General features: G+C 39.8%; 1 protein-coding gene across 2 annotated transcripts in view; it reads right to left on the bottom strand.

Moving 5' to 3' along the window:
• Positions 1-12,685, bottom strand: part of LOC134740808 (protein spire) — a 219,110-nt gene that overhangs the window by 156,106 nt on the left and 50,319 nt on the right. For both annotated transcript variants that reach the window (XM_063673430.1, XM_063673429.1), the window contains exon 2: positions 2,573-2,610. In XM_063673430.1, the coding sequence (XP_063529500.1) occupies positions 2,573-2,610 (38 nt within the window). The remainder of the gene's footprint in view (positions 1-2,572; positions 2,611-12,685) is intronic.

The raw sequence follows: 12,685 nt of genomic DNA on the forward strand, positions 1-12,685 counted from the left end.
TAGTCGTAAAAGTCGTAATCATCCTTGACCCATTAAACGATAATACGATGGAATAAAAACATACAATGATACAATGTTGCATTAATTGAATGTAACTTGATATCTTTGGCTCGTAAGGTGCAAACCTTATAATTGTACCAGTTTAATTGGACAAATTGCATTCCAAGCTCACCGGGGGTGTGCTGCGTTCCACTGAATTAGCTGCAAGTGATATAACTAGTATTCGCAACGCTATTTCATGCTTACAACTTGTTGGTCTAAAGGTAATATGAAGACGGCAGTTTAATAATGTTCTCTACTTTTTTTACGCGTTGTGTTTACTTTGTACGGCTGTCGCAAAAGTGGTCTTGTACAATGTTGTTGTTTGTTGTTTACATCTTTTCAATTTGTCTCATGCCTTTTACTCGTATCCCCATCTTGGACCGTTTTTATTGGTATTTGATGAAAGCCTTGAACTGCCGCAAAAGGAGTGGATAATATGTTGGACTGCTATGATGAAAACTTGATTTGGCAGATGCATCTCGGGAATTCATCAGAATATTTAGAATAAATACACGCGCCAATAATAAATTCCTTAATTAGTATGCCCATCAAAAATTTTAAACAGTTTTTCCGTAACGATCATGTCCGTTATTGGCTGAATATTTTTACCAGAAAACAGATCTGAATTTACGAGTAGATTCATTCAAATGCCATTTAATTTCATAATTTCAATACAAGTTGGATTCCGTAAAGATTGAAAACGATGTTGTTCATATTATGTTTGGTATTTTCAAGAATGCATTATCATGTTGCATGTCGGCTTGTCGGTATTGTCGCTGGGGGCGTGCTCCCATTCATGCGTGGAGTTGTTGCGACACAACGAGCTTATTAGCGGCATTAGTCGACAATGGTTCAATGCTAGTTTTCGGCCGTGGCTGTGTGATAATCAGCCTAATTCTATTATGGTTGAACTATATTGTTGGGATTAAGTGCGGTAATAACGAGCCTATCAAATTTAGGTTAAATAAAAAAATAAGAGAGCCAGATTGTTGATAACAACAATAACGAGTAAAACCTTGGAAATAAACATTAAATAATCGTAGGGTAGATCGTAGTCATATATAAACCTGACAGCTTAACCTGTAATATACATATCTTATTTACCAAAGAGATTAACTAGAATATAAAAATTAGTCAAAAGAAGTAAATTTTACATTTAATGAAATATCAATCAAGCCCCATTATCTTCTCCGTTTAGTAAATGATTGAATATCTAAATGTGATCAAATGCTAAAAGATACTTAGAACTAGTCTCCTAGAACTAGCGTCAGCCTGAGCCTTCGTCTTCGTGGAATTATGATGATGATTGAAAAATACTATCCTAATATTAAAACATCCTATGTCCATCCCTTGGCCTCAACTTATCTCCATAGCAAATTTCATCGATATCGGTTCAGCGGTGTTAGCGTGAAGAGGTAACAGTCAGAGAGTTACTTTCGCATTTACAATTTTAGTAGGGATGAAGTAATTCTAGATATTTATGTAGCCTTACTATAAAACTATAAAATAATTTATCGTTTCTAGGTAGTTATATCGAAATTACTCCAATTATGTGAAAACGTAATCACGTTATAACGTACAATAATGCCATTTCATTAGAGCTTTACGGGCAGTCGCTAACAGAATTACTCGTTAGGCATAGCAAATTCTGAACTAGTAGCAATGTCATTATTATTTTCTACTATAAAACCCACGATCTGTAGAAAGTATTCTAGGGTTGTGAAGCTCAATCCAGTGGTTTGGCCCTGACTCTAGTAAATGCTCACCGAGACCACGGGGACAACGCCGTCCTCGAAACGTCGGAGGTAAATTTAATACTTATTTTACGCGATTAAGTCCCGTCGTTGTAAATAATAATGAGTAAAAATCGTGAAAGTTTAAATCAGTGTAGTAGCAATGTCTTGTTCACAGGCTGTCACAATATTGTCATATTTGCAATATTGTAAACTGAAGCGACGGGGGCGGTCAGCTATTACGGTCGGACATTTAATACCCTGTTTAATTATTGAATGCCGTGGTGGGATTGTTATGGTGCCCTGAATTCTGACAAAGAACAGAATATTTCGGAAACTGCAAGATTGCATGTGGGCTCAAGCAATAGTAATTTATTCGACCAAGTTGTAAATAACGATAGTTATGAAGTTCTAATGATCAAATTTAAATTTTAGTAGTGCAGTTTTCGTTTTTGTAATGTGTACAGAAACTAATGTTACGATCGAAGTAACGAAATGATATTCACATTTTTTTCGCTAGTTTTATCACACCGAGTTCATTGACGATAGTGTGCATGTTTAGGCTTAGGATTTAAAATACAAAAATACAAATGAATTTATTTCATTACTTTTTACAGCTGTATTATCTCTAGAAGTTATGTGTTAGGATCGTCTATTAAACAGTCCAATCTAAAGGCAACCAATGTTTTAGATTCAAAGACTTACGTATGTGTAATTTTATATAAGAATCGTATGGTTTCCACTAAGTCACTAAAGTTTTTTGCAATTTCGCTAAAAACAGTTCCTGTTAAACTCACCTGCTGTTCCGAGGTGACCTCCTTCCGGCTGCTGTCATCTGTAACAAACAGAGGTCGTTAGTGATCGTCGATCTGCTAAGTTGCAACTAGACCGTGATTCAATCATCTGCCTTTGCCTTTCGTCTAATTCAGTGCGTTCTGGTACATAGTTTTAAAACAGTAATTATCTTCTGCCAAACAGTTATATTCATCTTTTTGCTCACAACGATAGTTATCTACGTGAATTTCCGACTTTTGGACTTGAAAAGTAAGTGCGTTGTGTGTTTGCTTAGAAACTTTCAGGAAAATGGTAATGAAGTCAACAATACGAGAAAGTCACTATAGAACACGTTGATAAGGCATTACACATTTCTTTAATATCATAGAATTGCTGTAACCGATTTGTAGAATTGTATTAGGCAAGGTGCGATGGGGTAAGATGAAATAGATTTTTCATGAGAAGAGCATTGTTGGATTGGAACTGGGATTTCCACCGCTAAACAAAATATTAATTAGATACGGAGGACTTCTTTTCTTACCCCGGTTTTCAACTTACCCGAACGCACCTTATTTTTTAACTTTTTCTACGAGTTCTACGATACTACGATCTTTAAGCCACGCCATAGCTACTCTATGAAAAGCGTGTATACTGTTCCATATCTCCTCACTGCGGTGCAGGTTACGCCACAGTCTAATAACTGCGATTCCACGTAACTCCACCGGCAGAGTTCGAGGTCGACGACCCACCCCTTTTTACACTACACCTGTGTGATTTGGGCGAATCCACTACAGTACCTCGTACATCCCTTTCGCGTCGCTTTGGAAAATGAACCGTAAGCTATGTGTATCAAGGATGCTTTTCTGATGATACGGTAGACTTGTGAAGTTGCATGTGGAATTTCGTGCGGCGTGTCTAAGTGGATGCTCCGTTTTGCGCTAATGGAATGACGTCACAGGGCTCTTTAGGTGTCTACAGGATTCGTGAAGTGTCTACTGAAAGTGTCTAGGTATAAGGACACTTGTGCAGTTGGCAGCTAAAGTGACTAGGTACCCAAGGAGATCTAAGGCTGCTTTTTCACTAAAACAGAGATGAGAGGACATGATAGGAGACGTACGGAAATCAACCAATAGCGTTGGTCGCCTTGTTATTGGTTGGTTGGTTTATCGGTTGATTCAGCACGACTCCTCTGATCTCCGCCTCAGCAGAAGTCATATGTTGAGCGTCATTGTTGCCATAGCTTAATTTGCATAAAATAGTAAATTAGTATTTTTGCTCACGTCGGTACGGAGACGTAAATGCGTTTAGGGTGAAGAGACTGTTTGTGTGTTTGTGAATTCAAATGAATGATCCCAATCATTACCAAAATTAAAATAAAGTTGACGTTGGTTTTACAGTAAATTTGTCTGACATTTAACACTAATTTTAATAAATTTATAATCTGCCAAAATTTGCGATTCTCCGCCTCCCGTTTAGAACTGGGCAACCCCTCATTAAGTTCCAGACTAGTTGATACTTGGGCGTGAAAATCCCTAATTTAAGGGAAAACAGTATGTTTAGAACAAGCTGTAATTAAAGTTTTTGAAAAGGGTCGACACCTAAGGGCGCAATTACGTAAATCATAGCTTTTGACCTTGCCTGGGTTTAATACCTCAAAGCAGACGTCATTAGTTAACGTAACATTAAAGGTAGTCGCAAAAGATATGGAATGGTAAAACACCGCGAAACCTGCGGTTGAGTGTTTCATCATTGGTTCCCCGTCTTAAATAAATGGGTTGCCCACGTTCTACCCTCTACGCTTATCTATAGGCGCAGAGGCGCAGATGTCACTTTCGTCGCCCTCACTTACATGTTCCATCGACCTTTTCGCTGCACTGATGCTTCTTTCTACTTTTACAGCTACCAATATTATTAGGTAATACGAGCTAGACAACCATGCAAGCGAGAAAGATGTGATGGTGATACATTAGGGGGGACATTCATGAGCTTCAGCTGTCAATCATTGACACTGACAATTCTGTACGTGCTGTTGTCTATTCTGTATTAACACCCTTGTTACCACATGACTTTTATACTCCCGCCGTGGCGAAGTATTTAAAATTGCGAAATTTCTATATAGAAAAATCTCGTAAATTCTTATATTTTTGTACAGTTATCGAAATTTCCAAAATAAAAGTTACCTTAATTCCCTAAAATTTCTAACTTTTTGAAACTCTCCGTAACATGCATATCGGTACCTACCTACCTACTCCTGTATGACATGTAATTACGCCCGTGCCAACCCCGGTATCCCGGTAATAGATTTCAACAACGTAAAGCGCGACGCAGCACGGCTCCGTGCGTTTTCCCCTAATTTGGGCATTTCCACGGTCCCTGACCATTTAACCTCCGTTTTACGAGCACCGCGCATGCGCGGGGCTTCATAAAAGCTCGGAAGCTTTCGTAATTGGTTTACATTGCCGACGAATTTGATGGTACATAAAGGTGCTTAAGATTAAAAACAACTTATTTTGGCATTTGGTTCATTTTTGGCGTGTTGACTTAGGCGGTCTTCACACTGACGGCGCAGATTGTTGACGGTGAGGCGCCTGAGTGAACCGCTTATAGGGTTGTAGTTGTACAGTCGCGATCAGATATATCAGACCGGCCGAGGTGCTCAAAAATATCTGAACATGCACTCTAGCGCCTTGACAATAGAGGTGTGTTAACATAATTGTAAGTACCTTGGCCGCTCCGATTTCTCTAATGGCTACTACGTATATAGGACTGATAATACATTAGTACTGTAACTACTGCCACAAGTCTATCTATCCTAGGCCATATTCATAGGTATCTAGTTTTAAATATGTTTTATACAGACGTATAAAATATTCATGAACTATTCGCCAGCCTTGAGACAGTAAAGTAGGGCGCCACGAATAAATACCATGGAAATTGACATCGTAATGGTACTACATAAAGTGCAGGTTGAACCGAACACTAATTATTATGATTTAGATGGATTCTAAATTGCCTCCTTGCTTTATGTTGTATGTTTACTTGTTAATATTTCGTAAAATAAAATAACCTGAAGAATTGAATATATAAAATACTCAGGCAGATAAGGTTGACTATACGCTTGTTTTTCACTGATGTGGTATAAAAACAAGAATTATTCTATCTAAAATCTAAGTTTCACTAACAGTTACAATAAAGGTAAGGCCGGACTGCCTGAGTGGACGCTCGAAGCGGAGCGTTCGGCGGGGCGTGCAGCGTGGCGTCGGGCTCACAAATGATGTGAGCAGCGTGCACTAAGGCCGCTCCTATACGTTTGCATTTGTTTAACATGCACGCCGCACACCCCGCCCCGCTGCACGCCCAACTCGAGCGCCCACTCAAGCCTTACTTTAATCTATGAGCTGACCATTTCGAAACTTTTTAGCTCTATTTCAGCCTACTTCGGAATTTAGACTAGCTTAAATTCCAAGTTAGCCGTACCGTACACAAATAGTTCCAACAGCATGCCAAACATAGCACGATAATTCATAGCAACTTCGGTATTCGCGTAACAGCAACTCTCTTTGACCATTGATAGACTGTATCTCGTTACAGTAATTACAATAGGTTATTTGTGTCCAGGATAGAACAAAATGAGCCTCGCGCCGCACGGTCCAATGATGCGCTTATCTGCACTAGATGATCAGGCCGGCCAATAAATCTGTGGCTTGCTACATTACAAACATTGCAAGATAATTCCTGCCTACTTGGTCCGTATTCTGACCAGCTGTAAGCATGTACATTTTCATCTTCACCACTTAGATGATTAGCAGTCCTTAACTGTGCGTTTCTCCAGAAACTTCTTACTGCTAAACTGAATGAACTATCGCGCGCGCTATTTCCCGAGCGATAAAACCTTCAAGAAAAGAGCGTACTCCCATCTTAAAAGCCGGCAACGCACTTGCAATCACTCTGGTGTTGCAGGTATACAATCAGGCGAATAGTCTGCTAGTTTGTCTCCTATATCGACGCGTTCAGAATATCCGTTTTTAGTTTTCATCAAAAGGCAACGTCGGTCCATCAAAAGCGTATCTATGAGAGGGTGATCATCAGAAGCAGCAAAGTTAACCGAACAGCTTTTTCCCAGTGCAATCAATAGAATTTTGCGTAGGAATAACCTGAAATATCTTGGAATAAGAAAAACACTATTTTTACTGAAAAAAAGGTCATAATCGCACAATGTCCGAATAGGGCCTCAAGAATATACTCGGCTCACAGAAAGGCTTCAAAGTTATTATCTGGTCCACAATCTTAATTGCGGAACATTTCGACATCGCTAATCTTTGTATTCTGGTCAAGGGCACCTGATAACTGAAATGTGTTTGTAAACATGCCTGAAAGTTTTAACTATAAAACTCCCGTAAGACTCAGTAGTGAAACATTCACTTGTGTGATTCAAAACTACTTGTAAGCAGAGGTCGTAAATGAAATTCACACATAATCCAACTGTGTTTTACATTTACATGATTATCAAATGGTTTCCTCATTACCGTGTAAACTTGAGAGCTTTGTATGAAAATGCTAAGACGTCTGAGATCAAGGCACATTTGCTTAGAGCGTTCACCCGCGCGCGTGACAAACCCATCCTGCCATATCATTATTACACACAACAGATCACTTCTCCACTAAGTAGGTACCATCAGCCGTAAAAGTGCAGCGACTTTATCAATAATTTCTCCATGCAATTTCGAAGCTCACTGCAATGTACATGGAGGATTTTAGTAACAAAACTTGTGACTATTCGGGCTTCCGCGGCCTTCGTCAGCATTACCTACGGCTCGCCATCGGGCTTTCAGCCCTCCGATTCGCTTTTAAGACACTCCATCTAGTCCGCAACTACGTAATTTGGTCCACCATTTGGCTATGTATATAGGCCATAAACTTTGATGCTCACCGCGCATAGGCGCAACTTACTACTACCTAATGAAGTTTGAAAGCACGACTGCTCATTATAGTTAACGACTACTACCTTAACGCTCACAACTAATGTTCTAACACATCATCAATTACGTTTTACGATAAAATAGGCTCGCTTAGTATAAAATAGTGCGGAATGCAACTGACTGCGTGGCTTGCAATAATACATTTTCTATATGTAGTGACCAGAATCTTCGTAAATCTTCCATGCGGAGTCTAAGAGAGGTAGTGTACGACACAAACACAGCTTACACTGCTTACAGTACCAACTAAATAACTATACTATACATGCGACATCAACCCTTAACACGACTGGATTAAGCCTAAAATTCCACGATGCTACGTGTTTTTTCGGAACATTCTGTAAATAGGCCTCGTTCCGCGATCTGATTCCACAGATTACAGCAATAATAGTCTTACAGTTTTGCCAAAACGTTGAAGTGTCTTATTAATTTATAGTTCAACGCACCCGGTATCAGATTGTTTCTGAATTTAATGTCTCCAAGAAAAAATATAATGTGCGCTGCACCGCAACATCCGTAATAAACATTAAATTTAATGAAAATATCGTGACAAAACTTTAAATAGTTAAGTCTTCTTCAAAACGAGTATACAGATATTTAATGGTCGGCGACGCGACGGGCATGAGACACTCCTGGAGATGGAAGCGTCTATGGACTACGGTAACTGCACACCATAAGGCCCTCCTCATGGTGTGCAGTTAGTTGGTTAATGGCGGAGCCACCATTTTAGAAAATTTCCAAATACTACATACATCGACAATAAAAATTATATCCATAATTGTCGAACCTGCGCACAATATGCCATGAGAAAAGCGACAAGCGACCAATAAGACAAGCTGGAGCTTTCAAACAACAAGTTGGCTTTCAAACTACGTATTCATCGTTGGAATTCTATTAAACGCTCGTGAACTTTATGCACATGTTAACATTTCTATACTAACAAGACTAGACTAGAATAGTCCATAATCAGGTTCTAATAATCACATGAAGGCAACGTGGCGAGTGCCGAGCAACTTCTAGATAACCTACCTGGAATGCTTTGCTTCACGCCGGCTCCCTTATCTATCTTCATAGATATTCATATCGCTCTGCGCTGTATACTCTATATGACATGGAGTATCTTATTTTATAAATAGCGTCACATAAGCCTTTCTTGCAACAGAAGAATGTATAGGTAATCGCGTGGTAAACCACAAAATTCTGTCGTGTGATGGAACCTTTATTGGATTGATCGTAAGTCTGTTTTCGTTAAATCCAAGCGCAAATTCTCTGTGGTTCCTACTATGTTATGCTTGCTGATTGTCACGTTAGTAATATCCCATTCCTATTTCTCTAGATTATTCCATTTCTTTGGATCGTTCGACGACAAATGTCAATGTTGTCAACACTTACTGGAGGCACGGCATTAAGCTAACCAGTCTAAGCGTGCTCCTTACATCATAGATCCATATCACCCTTCTTCATTCCATCGTCAGCGTTTATAAGAAGCTATTTGCCTCACCATTGATTATATATGCAAACTCTAAAGCACCTCTTAAGTATGGAATTAGCTTCCGTTGTCTTTATTCCCTGTTATAAGTAGGATCTGTAAATATTTCTGTAAAACTGCCCTTTTTCTTAAGCCCTGTCGTCACTTTCCTTCAGGTCAATAGGGTGTTAATCATTGGTAAATTAAAAAAAAAAACTTAAGTGTAATCTGAGATCACTCTTTCGCTTGTTAGCTTAGCTACCTAAGCAATAGGAATACGAATACAAAACCAGGGTCCAGCGTAAAATCGTAATGGGCTCACGTAAACGCGTTCAGAGGCACGCGCGCGATCCGCGTAATCAATTCAAACGCGTATACGCGTAGTGGAGATTGGCTGGGTTTTTGTGGTTCGTTTGATATTTTATACGGAGCGGGATGAGTCAAGGGGGCGGTTCTGCAATCTGCGAATAGATATGTAGTTTAGGTACTCGTGTATTGATAACAATTGTTGTCTAGGTAAAACATGTTTTTATAACTATTGGAAACCTACACATATGCCTACTGATAAAAGTTAATATCAAATTGAGTTCTTAGTATTCCTACATACACGTACGAATGCACAAGTATAGGTATTATAGTTAACGCTATCTCTACTGAGCTCGTTCACTTACCTGTACTAACAATGGCATTCTGTTAAACAAAAGTCATTATTTATTTTGTGTGAGCGCGTGGCCTTTGTGCCTGAGGCGCACACACAATGGCCACGTGCTCACACACAATGGCCACGTGCTCAGGCACAAAGGCCACGCCCTCACATAAAAGAAATAATGGCTTTTGTTTAACAAAATGCCATTGTTAGTACAGGTAAGTGAACGAGCTCAGTAGAGATAGCGTTAACTATAAGTACAGCCAACAACTGAACTAAGCGCAAAGCGGGCGAGGCGTTTAAAAGCATCTGAAGGCAACCTGGCCCGATTGACAACTTCTACTGCTATTGTGCAAGTTATTATATCCTCAAAACCTATTGGTTAATTGGAGAAAGATATATGTATTTATGAACGAAATCGACATAGGTAATTTTCCTTGTAATAATTATCATAGATCTAACAAACACTGTGTAAGGCCTGACCTGAGTGGACGCTTGAAGCGGAGCGTTCGGCGGGGCGTGCAGCGTGGCGTCGGGCTCACAAGTGATTTGAGCAGCGTGCACTAAAGGAAAGGGAAGGGAAGTTGTTCGGAACTGTCAAATTTTTGTTCTAACTGACAGGCCGATATCGTCCGGCGGACTGATAGTCAGTGGGCACCTTTAGGCCGCTCTAATAAGTTTCCGCCCCGATGCATGCCCAACTCGAACGTCTACTCACGAGATATCAATAATTATCAAAGATAGTTTAATGGCGTTTTCATGTATCGTTTTATCACGTCTATTAATGGACTATCAGCATCCTTGCTACGCGTGATATTGCAAATTGTTACGATTGTTACCCGATTTTGAATGGAGAAGATTAAGTAGAATGTACTCGTACATATAATAAATCATAGGTCCTAATCGATATTAATTATTTTGCGACGACATAATAGGAGAATTAATTGAATAGTTTGGCTAACCCCAAATGCCCCCAGCTAAAAAATCTAAACTCTGTGTGATGTAATTAATGGACAACCCCTTACAGCACGTTGTATTGAGCCGGTCACCCTATACGCCCGTCCGTTTCAAAATAGATTTGACATGAATGTCAATGTTATCATGACATGAATGTCAACTAGATGTCGAGTCGATATCACATCAAGCTCTAACGATTTCGATAAATTTGCTATATGGGGGTTTTCGGGGGCGAAAAATCGATCTAGTATTACTTGAACAACCAGGCCCCGTAGATCCAATCGCTAACGCTACGTAGCGAACGAAACGTAACTGTCACTGTCACACTAATATGGAAGAGTGATAGAGAGACACAAAGCGATTCGATGGCGAAGTGATAGCGATTGTCAACTTGGCTAGGCCGGCTGGTCTCCCCCGTCCGCTTCGCCAGCGTCCTGGAGCTGGTCCCTCCTCGCGCAATATTGCGCATGGTCGAGGTTGCGCCACACGCATTGCTTGATGTCTTATCTCTGGGAAAACGCGTTTTTATATGTTTTCCGAGCAAAGCTCGGTCTCCCAGATATTAATCATTAATCGAAGTAACTTCAGGCATACGAGTATACCTAAGAAAAAGATAGCGGGTTGGACTAGATGCGTCCCAGCGGGATTAGCGGGATCTTGCTCAGCTCAGGGACAGGACACGAAATGGAAAAATGATTAGATGTAAATTGAGTACTAGAACCGAAGCGGATAGACTAAATAGAAAATAAAGACATATCTAAAATAAAAAAGAATATGAATGATGGCTAAATCTCAATTACCTACACGTCGGATTGGATAATGATATATCAGGACTTGTTCCGGCATTGATGTTATCTGTTCGGAGAAGTGTATGTCTGTCTGTATATACGTCCCACGCTGTTGAGTCTGACTGGCTACTACGCGGAAATGTGGTGAGATGTCATGACTAACGAATAGTAACATTAATATTATAATTTCAATAACAAAAAAACCTACATCAATTATTGTTTATTTACATCATGAACTCCCGAAATCGTATGAAAATAAAAAATTTATGTTACTTCGAAGCCGTAAACCCTTGTTCCAGCGGCTACTGTCAAAGGTTAAAGGCAAAGCATTTCATCGATATCAATTTTGATTGACGCCCCAGCTCAATAAGTCCGGCTTAACCTGCGTTGCGTCAGTGGCCCAGTTACCCCAAATGCAGATGACGATAAGATAAGGTTTGTTTACGCTTCGCGGTGGTACTGGTGCAAGGCCGCGGTATTGGAAACACATTTGGGGCCTTCCGATGGCGGGGCAATGTCGCAACGATAAGAAGGACCGTGTCAGTAATCGGTGTTTATTTATGATTTTTTAATTATTATTTCAACGGAGTAGGCAATGTTCATGCTTATCTATGGCATTTTAGAATTTCATAATAAAAGGGACCATCGATGAGAATGCCATTTATTTCCAATATAGGCCAGAGCACACCGGCGGCTGCGTACGTGTGTGTGTCCATGCGCGTATGGAAACCAGCAATATCCGTCGAGAAATGGGCCCCTGGAGCCCATTTCTTGGTTTAGACTAATATTATTAGTCTACGAACTATCAAATCGTATGGGTTGCCATGACAACACACTACAATAATATTAGACTAATATCTTTCGAGAAATGGGCCCCAGGGAGCGGTCGTGCGCTTTCAGAAACCATCGGCTTGTATCGACCTTAATCAGTCCATTTCGAGAACGCAAATGGCGCATTTATATTATAACTTACACCCATATACGTTACAATAACCGGTAGGTAAATATCTAGGTATATCTATTATCGAGTTTATTATTAGGCTGCCGTATTGGCGTAACGCTTTCCCGCCATTTTGCAATGCCAAATAACGTATTATCAATATGATAGCGGTATCGCTATCAGTTAATTAAGGATAGTTACGGCGGTCGGGTAAGCGTACGATTAATATACTAATATAATTAACTTCAAAAGGAAAGTTTCAATAAGGCAAGTATAAAATTTCATATTAAATATATTAATAACGGGTCACTCACGTATTTTAAGTCGAAAAACGCTCGACATGTTTCACTCCGTACCGAGG

The sequence above is a fragment of the Cydia strobilella genome, chromosome 4, assembly GCF_947568885.1.
Source record: "Cydia strobilella chromosome 4, ilCydStro3.1, whole genome shotgun sequence".
Taxonomy (NCBI): Eukaryota; Metazoa; Arthropoda; class Insecta; order Lepidoptera; family Tortricidae; genus Cydia; species Cydia strobilella.